General features: G+C 37.8%; 2 protein-coding genes across 3 annotated transcripts in view; one reads left to right on the top strand and one right to left on the bottom strand.

Annotated features, from left to right (window-relative positions):
- LOC128666757 (gastrula zinc finger protein XlCGF26.1-like) overlaps positions 1-5,648 on the bottom strand; it is a 66,617-nt gene extending 60,969 nt beyond the window's left edge. The window contains exon 1 of the mRNA XM_053721527.1: positions 5,571-5,648. The gene's annotated coding sequence lies outside the window, so the exon portion shown is untranslated. The remainder of the gene's footprint in view (positions 1-5,570) is intronic.
- A 6,009-nt stretch (positions 5,649-11,657) lies between these two features.
- The window catches only part of LOC128666759 (gastrula zinc finger protein XlCGF8.2DB-like), a 128,382-nt gene continuing 123,659 nt past the window's right edge, over positions 11,658-16,380 (top strand). The window contains exons 1-2 of one of the 2 annotated variants that reach the window (XM_053721534.1): positions 11,658-11,689; positions 13,893-14,006. In XM_053721534.1, the coding sequence (XP_053577509.1) occupies positions 13,898-14,006 (109 nt within the window). In that variant the 5' untranslated portion in view covers positions 11,658-11,689; positions 13,893-13,897. The other variant, XM_053721533.1, reaches the window with a different exon arrangement.

Raw genomic sequence — 16,380 nt, 5'->3', positions numbered from 1 at the left:
CACACACACGCAGTATATGCAGATAGTATACAGTCATACACACATGCAGTATATGCAGATAGTATACAGTATCACACACACACGCAGTATATGCAGATAGTATACAGTATCACACACACATATGCAGTATATGCAGATAGTATACAGTATCACACACACATGCAGTATATGCAGATAGTATACAGTATCACATACACATGCAGTATATGCAGATAGTATACAGTATCACACACACATGCAGTATATGCAGATAGTATACAGTCACACACACACACACACATGTAGTATATGCAGATAGTATACAGTCACACACACATATGCAGATAGTATACAGTCAGATACATCATGCAGTATATGCAGATAGTATACAGTCACACACACACACATGCAGTATATGCAGATAGTATACAGTATCACACACACGCAGTATATGCAGATAGCATATAGTATCATACACACATGCAGTATATGCAGATAGTATACAGTATCACACACCCACGCAGTATATGCAGATAGTATATAGTATCATACACACATGCAGTATATGCAGATAGTATACAGTATCACACACACACATGCAGTATATGCAGATAGTAGACAGTCACACACACACATGCAGTATATGCAGATAGTATACAGTCACACACATATGCAGTATATGCAGATAGTATACAGTGACAGTCACACACACATATGCAGTATATGCAGATAGTATACAGTATCACACACGTGCAGTATATGCAGATAGTATACAGTATCACACACACACATGCAGTATATGCAGATAGTATACAGTATCACACACACATGCAGTATATGCAGATAGTATACAGTATCACACACACATGCAGTATATGCAGATAGTATACAGTATCACACACACACACACACAGTATATGCAGATAGTATACAGTATCACACACACATGCAGTATATGCAGATAGTATACAGTATCACACACACATGCAGTATATGCAGATAGTATACAGTATCACACACGCATGCAGTCTATGCAGATAGTATACAGTATCACACACACACGCAGTATATGCAGATAGTATACAGTATCACACACACACACACATGCAGTATATGCAGATAGTATACAGTATCACACACACATGCAGTATATGCAGATAGTATACAGTATCACACACACATGCAGTATATGCAGATAGTATACAGTATCACACACACATGCAGTATATGCAGATATTATATAGTATGACACACACACACACATGCAGTATATGCAGATAGTATACAGTATCACACACACACACACATGCAGTATATGCAGATAGTACACAGTATCACACACACATGCAATGTATGCAGATAGAATACAGTATCACACACACACACATGCAGTATATGCAGATAGTACACAGTATCACACACACACATGCAGTATATGCAGATCGTATACAGTATCACACACACACATGCAGTATATGCAGATAGTATACAGTATCACAAACACACATGCAGTATATGCAGATAGTACACAGTATCACACACACATGCAGTATATGCAGATAGTATACAGTATCACACACACACACACATGCAGTATATGCAGATAGTACACAGTATCACACACATGCAGTATATGCAGATATTATATAGTATGACACACACACACACACACACACATGCAGTATATTCAGATAGAATACAGTATCACACACACACACACACACACATGCAGTATATGCAGATAGTACACAGTATCACACACACACACATGCAGTATATGCAGATAGTATACAGTTTCACACATGCAGTATATGCAGATAGTACACAGTATCAAACACACATGCAGTATATGCAGATATTATATAGTATGACACACACACACACATGCAGTATATGCAGATAGTATACAGTATCACACACACACATGCAGTATATGCAGATAGTACACAGTATCACACACACATGCAGTATATGCAGATAGAATACAGTATCACACACACACACAGATGCAGTATATGCAGATATTACACAGTATAACACACACATGCAGTATATGCAGATATTATACAGTATCACACACACACACACACATGCAGTATATGCTGATAGTATATAGTATGACACACACATACAGTATCACACACACACATGCAGTACATGCAGATATTATACAGTACCACACACATGCAGTATATGCAGATAGTATACAGTATCACACACACATGCAGTATATGCAGATAGTATACAGTATCACACACACAGATGCAGTATATGCAGATAGTACACAGTATCACACACACATGCAGTATATGCAAATAGTATATAGTATGACACACACACATGCAGTATATGCAGATAGTATACAGTATCACACACACACACACACACACATGCAGTATATGCAGATAGTATACAGTATCACACACACACATGCAGTATATGCAGATAGTACACAGTATAACACACACATGCAGTATATGCAGATATTATACAGTATCACACACACACACACACATGCAGTATATGCAGATAGTATACAGTATCACACACACAGATGCAGTATATGCAGATAGTATACAGTATCACACATACACACATATGCAGTATATGCAGATAGTATACAGTATCACACACACACACACACATGCAGTATATGCAGATAGTATACAGTATCACACACACATGCAGTATATACAGATAGTATACAGTATCACAAACACATGCAGTATATGCAGATAGTATACAGTCACACAAACACATGCAGATAGTATACAGTATCACACACAGTATACAGTATCATACACACACATGCAGTATATGCAGATAGAATACAGTATCACACACACACATGCAGTATATGCAGATAGTACACAGTATCACACACACACATGCAGTATATGCAAATAGTATACAGTATCACACACACACATGCAGTATATGCAGATAGTATACAGTATCACACACATGCAGTATATGCAGATAGTACACAGTATCACACACATGCAGTATATGCAGATATTATATAGTATGACACACACACACACATGCAGTATATGCAGATAGTATACAGTATCACACACACACACATGCAGTATATGCAGATAGTACACAGTATCACACACACATGCAGTATATGCAGATAGAATACAGTATCACACACACACATGCAGTATATGCAGATCGTATACAGTATCACAAACACACATGCAGTATATGCAGATAGTACACAGTATCACACACACATGCAGTATTTGCAGATATTATATAGTATGACACACACACACATGCAGTATATGCAGATAGTATACAGTATCACACACACACACATGCAGTATATGCAGATAGTACACAGTATCACACACATGCAGTATATGCAGATATTATATAGTATGACACACACACACACACATGCAGTATATTCAGATAGAATACAGTATCACACACACACACACACACACGCAGTATATGCAGATAGCACACAGTATCACACACACACACACACACATGCAGTATATGCAGATAGTATACAGTTTCACACATGCAGTATATGCAGATAGTATACAGTATCACAAACACACATGCAGTATATGCAGATAGTACACAGTATCAAACACACATGCAGTATATGCAGATATTATATAGTATGACACACACACACACATGCAGTATATGCAGATAGTATACAGTATCACACACACACATGCAGTATATGCAGATAGTACACAGTATCACACACACATGCAATATATGCAGATATTATATAGTATGACACACACACACACAGTATATGCAGATAGAATACAGTATAACACACATGCAGTATATGCAGATAGTACACAGTATCACACACACACATGCAGTATATGCAGGTAGTATACAGTATCACAAACACACATGCAGTATATGCAGATAGTATACAGTATCACACACACACATGCAGTATATGCAGAGAGTACACAGTATCACACACACATGCAGTATATGCAGATATTATATAGTATGACACACACATGCAGTATATGCAGATAGTATACAGTATCACACACACACATGCAGTACATGCAGATATTATACAGTACCACACACATGCAGTATATGCAGATAGTATACAGTATCACACACACATGCAGTATATGCAGATAGTATACAGTATCACACACACAGATGCAGTATATGCAGATAGTACACAGTATCACACACACATGCAGTATATGCAGATATTATACAGTATGACACACACACATGCAGTATATGCAGATAGTACACAGTATCACACACACATGCAGTATATGCAAATAGTATATAGTTTGACACACACACACACACGCAGTATATGCAGATAGTATACAGTATCACACACACATGCAGTATATGCAGATAGTATACAGTATCACACACACACATGCAGTATATGCAGATAGTACACAGTATAACACACACATGCAGTATATGCAGATATTATACAGTATCACACACACACACACATGCGGAATATGCAGATAGTATACAGTATCACACACACAGATGCAGTATATGCAGATAGTACACAGTATCACAGACACATGCAGTATATGCAGATATACAGTATGACACACACACACATGCAGTATATGCAGATAGTATACAGTATCACACACACACACAGATGCAGTATATGCAGATAGTACACAGTATCACACACACACACACACACACATGCAGTAGATAGTATACAGTATCACACACACATGCAGTATATGCAGATAGTATACAGTATCACACACACACATGCAGTATATGCAGATAGCATACAGTATCACACACACACATGCAGTATATGCAGATAGTATACAGTATCACACACACACATGCAGTATATGCAGATAGTATACAGTCACACACACACATGCAGTATATGCAGATATTATACAGTATCACACACACACACATGCGGAATATGCAGATAGTATACAGTATCACACACACAGATGCAGTATATGCAGATAGTACACAGTATCACACACACATGCAGTATATGCAGATATACAGTATGACACACACACACATGCAGTATATGCAGATAGTATACAGTATCACACACACACACACAGATGCAGTATATGCAGATAGTACACAGTATCACACACACACACACATGCAGTAGATAGTATACAGTATCACACACACATGCAGTATATGCAGATAGTATACAGTATCACACACATGCAGTATATGCAGATAGCATACAGTATCACACACACATGCAGTATATGCAGATAGTATACAGTATCACACACACACATGCAGTATATGCAGATAGTATACAGTATCACACACACACATGCAGTATATGCAGATAGCATACAGTATCACACACACATGCAGTATATGCAGATAGTATACAGTATCACACACACACATGCAGTATATGCAGATAGTATACAGTATCACACACACACATGCAGTATATGCAGATAGTATACAGTCACACACACACATGCAGTATATGCAGATAGTTCACAGTATCACACACACACATGCAGTATATACAGATAGTATACAGTCACACACACATATGCAGTATATGCAGGTAGTATACAGTATTAAATTACCGGTTACACAGCTGGGAGCGAGCGCGATCTAACCTTAAATCTGAATCACAAAGAAAAATAATTGATTTCCGTTATGGTATCAGCTAGATCCCATTCGGATAAAGAACCTGTGATGTCACTACAGTATCACACACACACATGCAGTATATGCAGATAGTATACAGTATCACACACACACATGCAGTATATGCAGATAGTATACAGTATCACACACACACATGCAGTATATGCAGATCGTATACAGTATCACACACACACATGCAGTATATGCAGATAGTATACAGTATCACAAACACACATGCAGTATATGCAGATAGTACACAGTATCACACACACATGCAGTATTTGCAGATATTATATAGTATGACACACACACACACACACATGCAGTATATGCAGATAGTATACAGTATCACACACACACACATGCAGTATATGCAGATAGTACACAGTATCACACACATGCAGTATATGCAGATATTATATAGTATGACACACACACACACACATGCAGTATATTCAGATAGAATACAGTATCACACACACACACACACACGCAGTATATGCAGATAGCACACAGTATCACACACACACACACACACATGCAGTATATGCAGATAGTATACAGTTTCACACATGCAGTATATGCAGATAGTATACAGTATCACAAACACACATGCAGTATATGCAGATAGTACACAGTATCAAACACACATGCAGTATATGCAGATATTATATAGTATGACACACACACACACATGCAGTATATGCAGATAGTATACAGTATCACACACACACATGCAGTATATGCAGATAGTACACAGTATCACACACACATGCAATATATGCAGATATTATATAGTATGACACACACACACACACAGTATATGCAGATAGAATACAGTATAACACACATGCAGTATATGCAGATAGTACACAGTATCACACACACACATGCAGTATATGCAGGTAGTATACAGTATCACAAACACACATGCAGTATATGCAGATAGTATACAGTATCACACACACACATGCAGTATATGCAGAGAGTACACAGTATCACACACACATGCAGTATATGCAGATATTATATAGTATGACACACACATGCAGTATATGCAGATAGTATACAGTATCACACACACACACATGCAGTACATGCAGATATTATACAGTACCACACACATGCAGTATATGCAGATAGTATACAGTATCACACACACATGCAGTATATGCAGATAGTATACAGTATCACACACACAGATGCAGTATATGCAGATAGTACACAGTATCACACACACATGCAGTATATGCAGATATTATACAGTATGACACACACATATGCAGTATATGCAGATAGTACACAGTATCACACACACATGCAGTATATGCAAATAGTATATAGTTTGACACACACACACACACACGCAGTATATGCAGATAGTATACAGTATCACACACACATGCAGTATATGCAGATAGTATACAGTATCACACACACACATGCAGTATATGCAGATAGTACACAGTATAACACACACATGCAGTATATGCAGATATTATACAGTATCACACACACACATGCGGAATATGCAGATAGTATACAGTATCACACACACAGATGCAGTATATGCAGATAGTACACAGTATCACACACACATGCAGTATATGCAGATATACAGTATGACACACACACACACACAGTATATGCAGATAGTATACAGTATCACACACACACACACAGATGCAGTATATGCAGATAGTACACAGTATCACACACACACACACACACACACATGCAGTAGATAGTATACAGTATCACACACACATGCAGTATATGCAGATAGTATACAGTATCACACACACACATGCAGTATATGCAGATAGCATACAGTATCACACACACACATGCAGTATATGCAGATAGTATACAGTATCACACACACACATGCAGTATATGCAGATAGTATACAGTATCACACACACACATGCAGTATATGCAGATAGTATACAGTATCACACACACACATGCAGTATATGCAGATAGTATACAGTCACACACACACATGCAGTATATGCAGATATTATACAGTATCACACACACACACATGCGGAATATGCAGATAGTATACAGTATCACACACACAGATGCAGTATATGCAGATAGTACACAGTATCACACACACATGCAGTATATGCAGATATACAGTATGACACACACACACACACATGCAGTATATGCAGATAGTATACAGTATCACACACACACACACACAGATGCAGTATATGCAGATAGTACACAGTATCACACACACACACACACACACATGCAGTAGATAGTATACAGTATCACACACACATGCAGTATATGCAGATAGTATACAGTATCACACACATGCAGTATATGCAGATAGCATACAGTATCACACACACATGCAGTATATGCAGATAGTATACAGTATCACACACACATGCAGTATATGCAGATATACAGTATGACACACACACACACATGCAGTATATGCAGATATTATACAGTATCACACACACACACATGCGGAATATGCAGATAGTATACAGTATCACACACACAGATGCAGTATATGCAGATAGTACACAGTATCACACACACATGCAGTATATGCAGATATACAGTATGACACACACACACACATGCAGTATATGCAGATAGTATACAGTATCACACACACACACAGATGCAGTATATGCAGATAGTACACAGTATCACACACACACACACACACACACACACATGCAGTAGATAGTATACAGTATCACACACACATGCAGTATATGCAGATAGTATACAGTATCACACACATGCAGTATATGCAGATAGCATACAGTATCACACACACACATGCAGTATATGCAGATAGTATACAGTATCACACACACACATGCAGTATATGCAGATAGTATACAGTATCACACACACACATGCAGTATATGCAGATAGTATACAGTATCACACACACACACACACATGCAGTATATGCAGATAGCATACAGTATCACACACACATGCAGTATATGCAGATAGTATACAGTATCACACACACACATGCAGTATATGCAGATAGTATACAGTCACACACACATATGCAGTATATGCAGGTAGTATACAGTATTAAATTACCAGTTACACAGCTGGGAGCGAGCGCGATCTAACCTTAAATCTGAATCACAAAGAAAAATAATTGATTTCCGTTATGGTATCAGCTAGATCCCATTCGGATAAAGAACCTGTGATGTCACTACAGTATCACACACACACATGCAGTATATGCAGATAGTATACAGTATCACACACACACATGCAGTATATGCAGATAGTATACAGTATCACACACACACATGCAGTATATGCAGATCGTATACAGTATCACACACACACATGCAGTATATGCAGATAGTATACAGTATCACAAACACACATGCAGTATATGCAGATAGTACACAGTATCACACACACATGCAGTATTTGCAGATATTATATAGTATGACACACACACACACACACATGCAGTATATGCAGATAGTATACAGTATCACACACACACACATGCAGTATATGCAGATAGTACACAGTATCACACACATGCAGTATATGCAGATATTATATAGTATGACACACACATGCAGTATATTCAGATAGAATACAGTATCACACACACACACACACATGCAGTATATGCAGATAGCACACAGTATCACACACACACACACACACATGCAGTATATGCAGATAGTATACAGTTTCACACATGCAGTATATGCAGATAGTATACAGTATCACAAACACACATGCAGTATATGCAGATAGTACACAGTATCAAACACACATGCAGTATATGCAGATATTATATAGTATGACACACACACACACATGCAGTATATGCAGATAGTATACAGTATCACACACACACACACATGCAGTATATGCAGATAGTACACAGTATCACACACACATGCAATATATGCAGATATTATATAGTATGACACACACACACACAGTATATGCAGATAGAATACAGTATAACACACATGCAGTATATGCAGATAGTACACAGTATCACACACACACACATGCAGTATATGCAGGTAGTATACAGTATCACAAACACACATGCAGTATATGCAGATAGTATACAGTATCACACACACATGCAGTATATGCAGAGAGTACACAGTATCACACACACATGCAGTATATGCAGATATTATATAGTATGACACACACATGCAGTATATGCAGATAGTATACAGTATCACACACACACACATGCAGTACATGCAGATATTATACAGTACCACACACATGCAGTATATGCAGATAGTATACAGTATCACACACACATGCAGTATATGCAGATAGTATACAGTATCACACACACAGATGCAGTATATGCAGATAGTACACAGTATCACACACACATGCAGTATATGCAGATATTATACAGTATGACACACACACATGCAGTATATGCAGATAGTACACAGTATCACACACACATGCAGTATATGCAAATAGTATATAGTTTGACACACACACACGCAGTATATGCAGATAGTATACAGTATCACACACATGCAGTATATGCAGATAGTATACAGTATCACACACACACATGCAGTATATGCAGATAGTACACAGTATAACACACACATGCAGTATATGCAGATATTATACAGTATCACACACACACACACACACATGCGGAATATGCAGATAGTATACAGTATCACACACACAGATGCAGTATATGCAGATAGTACACAGTATCACACACACATGCAGTATATGCAGATATACAGTATGACACACACACACATGCAGTATATGCAGATAGTATACAGTATCACACACACACACAGATGCAGTATATGCAGATAGTACACAGTATCACACACACACACACACACACACGCAGTAGATAGTATACAGTATCACACACACATGCAGTATATGCAGATAGTATACAGTATCACACACACACATGCAGTATATGCAGATAGCATACAGTATCACACACACACATGCAGTATATGCAGATAGTATACAGTATCACACACACACATGCAGTATATGCAGATAGTATACAGTATCACACACACACATGCAGTATATGCAGATAGTATACAGTCACACACACACATGCAGTATATGCAGATATTATACAGTATCACACACACACACACACACATGCGGAATATGCAGATAGTATACAGTATCACACACACAGATGCAGTATATGCAGATAGTACACAGTATCACACACACATGCAGTATATGCAGATATACAGTATGACACACACACACACACACATGCAGTATATGCAGATAGTATACAGTATCACACACACACAGATGCAGTATATGCAGATAGTACACAGTATCACACACACACACACATGCAGTAGATAGTATACAGTATCACACACACATGCAGTATATGCAGATAGTATACAGTATCACACACATGCAGTATATGCAGATAGCATACAGTATCACACACACATGCAGTATATGCAGATAGTATACAGTATCACACACACACATGCAGTATATGCAGATAGTATACAGTATCACACACACACATGCAGTATATGCAGATAGTACACAGTATCACACACACACACATGCAGTATATGCAGATAGCATACAGTATCACACACACATGCAGTATATGCAGATAGTATACAGTATCACACACACACATGCAGTATATGCAGATAGTATACAGTATCACACACACACATGCAGTATATGCAGATAGTATACAGTCACACACACACATGCAGTATATGCAGATAGTTTACAGTATCACACACACACATGCAGTATATACAGATAGTATACAGTCACACACACATATGCAGTATATGCAGGTAGTATACAGTATTAAATTACCGGTTACACAGCTGGGAGCGAGCGCGATCTAACCTTAAATCTGAATCACAAAGAAAAATAATTGATTTCCGTTATGGTATCAGCTAGATCCCATTCGGATAAAGAACCTGTGATGTCACTGCAATCACATGGTACAGTCAGTGCAGGAAGCAGGAATAGGAGATACACTCTTCTGTGCCCAGTGAGTGCGCGCATACTGCAGTATGTACATCATGCACAGACTGTGTGTAGCTGTGTTATGTGTGTAATATGTGTAACTCACTGTGTGTAACTGTCTTATGTGTGTTATATGTGTAACTCACTGTGTGTAATATGTGTAACTGTGTGATGTGTGTAATATGTGTAACTCACTGTGTGTAACTGTTATGTGTGTAATATGTGTAACTAACTGTGTGTAACTGTCTTATGTGTGTTATATGTGTAACTCACTGTGTGTAACTGTGTTATGTGTGTAATATGTGTAACTCACTGTGTGTTACTGTGTTGTGTGTAATATGTGTAACTCACTGTGTGTAACTGTGTTATGTGTGTAATATGTGTAACTCACTGTGTGTAACTGTGTTATGTGTGTAATATGTGTAACTCACTGTGTGTAACTGTGTTATGTGTAACTCACTGTGTGTAACTGTTATGTGTGTAATATGTGTAACTCACTGTGTGTAACTGTGTTATGTGTGTAATATGTGTATCTCACTGTGTGTAACTATATTATGTGTGTAACTTACTGTGTGTAATATGTGTAACTGTGTTATGTGTGTAATATGTGTAACTGTGTTATGTGTGTAACTGTGTAACTGTGTAATATGTGTAACTGTGTTATGTGTAACTCACTGTGTGTAACTGTGTTATATGTGTAACTCACGGTATATAACTGTGTGTAATATGTGTAACTGTGTGATGTGTGTAATATGTGTAACTCACTGTGTGTAACTGTTATGTGTGTAATATGTGTAACTAACTGTGTGTAACTGTCTTATGTGTGTAATATGTGTAACTAACTGTGTGTAACTGTCTTATGTGTGTTATATGTGTAACTCACTGTGTGTAACTGTGTTATGTGTGTAATATGTGTAACTCACTGTGCGTAACTGTGTTGTGTGTAATATGTGTAACTCACTGTGTGTAACTGTGTTATGTGTAACTCACTGTGTGTAACTGTTATGTGTGTAATATGTGTAACTCACTGTGTGTAACTGTGTCATGTGTATCTCACTGTGTGTAACTATATTATGTGTGTAACTTACTGTGTGTAATATGTGTAACTGTGTTATGTGTGTAACTGTGTAATATGTGTAACTGTGTTATGTGTAACTCACTGTGTGTAACTGTTATGTGTGTAATATGTGTAACTGTGTTGTGTGTAACTCACTGTGTGTAACTGTTATGTGTGTAATATGTGTAACTCACTGTGTGTAACTGTGTTATGTGTGTAATATGTGTAACTCACTGTGTGTAACTGTGTTATGTGTGTAATATGTGTAACTCACTGTGTGTAGCTGTGTTATGTGTGTAATATGTGTAACACTGTGTGTAACTGTGTTATGTGTAACTCACTGTGTGTAACTGTTATGTGTGTAATATGTGTAACTCACTGTGTGTAACTGTGTTATGTGTGTAATATGTGTATCTCACTGTGTGTAACTATATTATGTGTGTAACTTACTGTGTGTAATATGTGTAACTGTGTTATGTGTGTAATATGTGTAACTGTGTTATGTGTGTAACTGTGTAATATGTGTAACTGTGTTATGTGTAACTCACTGTGTGTAACTGTTATGTGTGTAATATGTTTAACTCACTGTGTGTAACTGTGTTATGTGTGTAATATGTGTAACTCACTGTGTGTAACTGTACTGTGTGAAGAAGCTTTTTTTGTAAATTGTTACATGTAGGAACACATATAGTGTTTAGTGCCATCCGGGTGGTATTATAAAGTTGCCGGGTGGTATTATAAAGTAGCCTGGTGGTATTATAAAGTAGCCGAGTGGGGACAGGATAATTGTTTCTAATACTATAAGATTTTATGCTATCCAAAGCACAAGTAATTGCATAATTTAACATAAAATGATTTAATTATAATTTGTGCAGTAAACACTGAAAATGTTTAATGCTAGTTAATTTCAGCTTGAAATTGGATAACATTTTAGCTGGGTGGTCAGTAAAATGAGCCGGGTGGTCAGTAAAATGTGCCGGGTAGTCAGTAAAATGTGCCGGGTGGTCAGTAAAATGAGCTGGGTAGTCAGTAAAATGAGCTGGGTAGTCAGTAAAATGAGCTGGGTGGTCAGTAAAATGTGCCGGGTGGTACAACCACTAAAAAGGAAAGGCCCTGGGGAGATCACTGACGTAGATAAGTTTTGCGTTTAACAACTATTCTCACTGTACAGGCCGTATGGATGTGACACTATCAGATGACTCAGCAGTAGTGCACGGAGGAGAACCGTATTTGTGTGATCAGGTGAAGACTGAGGAGGATGAAGTTCCTATAAATACGTCTACAGGTGATTAGCGCTTATTAAGTGTAAGGGAAGATACTGTGATGGCGTAATTTTTTTTCTCTTGTAAATAAGTTATATGTTGTGTCTATGGTACTTGGACTATGGGTGAGTGTGTTGTCTGTTAGATACACTGGTTACAGGTGAGTGCACGTATGTTGTCTATAAGATACACTGGTTACAGGTGAGTGTGCACGTAGGTTGTCTGTAAGATACACTGGTTACAGGGAGTGCACGTATGTTGTCTATGAGATACACTGGTTACAGGTGAGTGTGCACGTATCTTGTCTATGAGATACACTGGTTACAGGTGAGTGTGCACGTATGTTGTCTGTAAGATACACTGGTTACAGGTGAGTGTGCACGTATGTTGTCTGTAAGATACACTGGTTTTTTCTCTTGTAAATAAGTTATATGTTGTGTCTATGGTACTTGGACTATGGGTGAGTGTGTTGTCTGTTAGATACACTGGTTACAGGTGAGTGCACGTATGTTGTCTATAAGATACACTGGTTACAGGTGAGTGTGCACGTAGGTTGTCTGTAAGATACACTGGTTACAGGGAGTGCACGTATGTTGTCTTTGAGATACACTGGTTACAGGTGAGTGTGCATGTATGTTGTCAGTAAGATACACTGGTTACAGGTGAGTGTGCATGTATGTTGTCAGTAAGATACACTGGTTACAGGTGAGTGTGCACGTATGTTGTCTATGAGATACACTGGTTACAGGTGAGTGTGCATGTATGTTGTCTGTAAGATATACTGGTTACAGGTGAGTGTGCATGTATGTTGTCAGTAAGATACACTGATTACAGGTGAGTGTGCACGTATGTTGTCTATGAGATACACTGGTTACAGGTGAGTGTGCACGTATCTTGTCTATGAGATACACTAGTTACACGTGAGTGTGCACGTATGTTGTCTGTAAGATACACTAGTTACACGTGAGTGTGCACGTATGTTGTCTATAAGATACACTGGTTACAGGGAGTGCACGTATGTTGTCTGTAAGATACACTAGTTACACGTGAGTGTGCACGTATGTTGTCAGTAAGATACACTGGTTACAGGTGAGTGTGCACGTAGGTTGTCTGTAAGATACACTGGTTACAGGGAGTGCACGTATGTTGTCTATGAGATACACTGGTTACAGGTGAGTGTGCATGTATGTTGTCTATAAGATACACTGGTTACAGGTGAGTGTGCACGTAGGTTGTCTGTAAGATACACTGGTTACAGGTGAGTGTGCACGTATGTTGTCTATGAGATACACTGGTTACAGGTGAGTGTGCACGTATCTTGTCTATGAGATACACTGGTTACAGGTGAGTGTGCACGTATGTTGTCTGTAAGATACACTGGTTACAGGTGAGTGTGCACGTATGTTGTCTGTAAGATACACTGGTTACAGGTGAGTGTGCACGTATGTTGTCTGTAAGATACACTGGTTACAGGTGAGTGTGCACGTATGTTGTCTGTAAGATACACTGGTTAAAGGTGAGTGTGCACGTATGTTGTCTGTAAGATACACTGGTTACAGGTGAGTGTGCACGTATGTTGTCTGTAAGATACACTAGTTACACGTGAGTGTGCACGTATGTTGTCTGTAAGATATACTGGTTACAGGTGAGTGTGCACATATGTTGTCTGTAAGATACTCTGGCTTCAGGTGAGTGTGTACATAATGCAAAACAGTTAATTTTCTTAATTTGACAATTACATCAAATAATATTAAAGGCAATATAGAGACCTCTCTGTATAGGAAGCCCACTGCGGGCAATACTACACTACAATTTGATTCTTGTCATCTCAAACATGTTCTCAAAGGTATCCCTAAAGGAGAATTCATTAGGGCCAAAAGAAACTGCACTACACAAAAAACATATGTGGAAAATGAAGAACTAATTACTACAAGGCTGAAACAAAGAGGTTATGATGATAAGATCTTGAACAAAGCCAAGAACAGTATTAAAGATATACCTAGGGAAGAATTTTTCAAATACAACAAAAGAGAAGTAACAAAGCAGCAACAAATTACACATAAACCTATACCTAAATTCATAACAACATACAGTACTTACTATCATAAAATATGTAAAATAGTTAAAGAAACTATTCCCATCTTATACACCGATCCTGTTTTAAAAGAAATAGTTCAACAAGGTGTAGAATTTGTATCCAAAAGAGGCAAAACATTGGCTAATTACCTTTCACCTTCTGGTGAGAAAAAGTAGAAAAGGATTTTACAGGTGTAGAAGAAATGGATGTAAAACCTGTGAACATGTCTCGGAGAGTAATGCATTTACATCTAGTACTACACAAAAAGAACATAATATCAATTACTATATCAATTGCAACACTACTCACTTAGTATACTT

The sequence above is a fragment of the Bombina bombina genome, chromosome 7 (genome assembly GCF_027579735.1).
Source record: "Bombina bombina isolate aBomBom1 chromosome 7, aBomBom1.pri, whole genome shotgun sequence".
In the NCBI taxonomy this organism is placed as follows: domain Eukaryota; kingdom Metazoa; phylum Chordata; class Amphibia; order Anura; family Bombinatoridae; genus Bombina; species Bombina bombina.
This window is presented reverse-complemented; position numbering and strand designations above follow the sequence as displayed.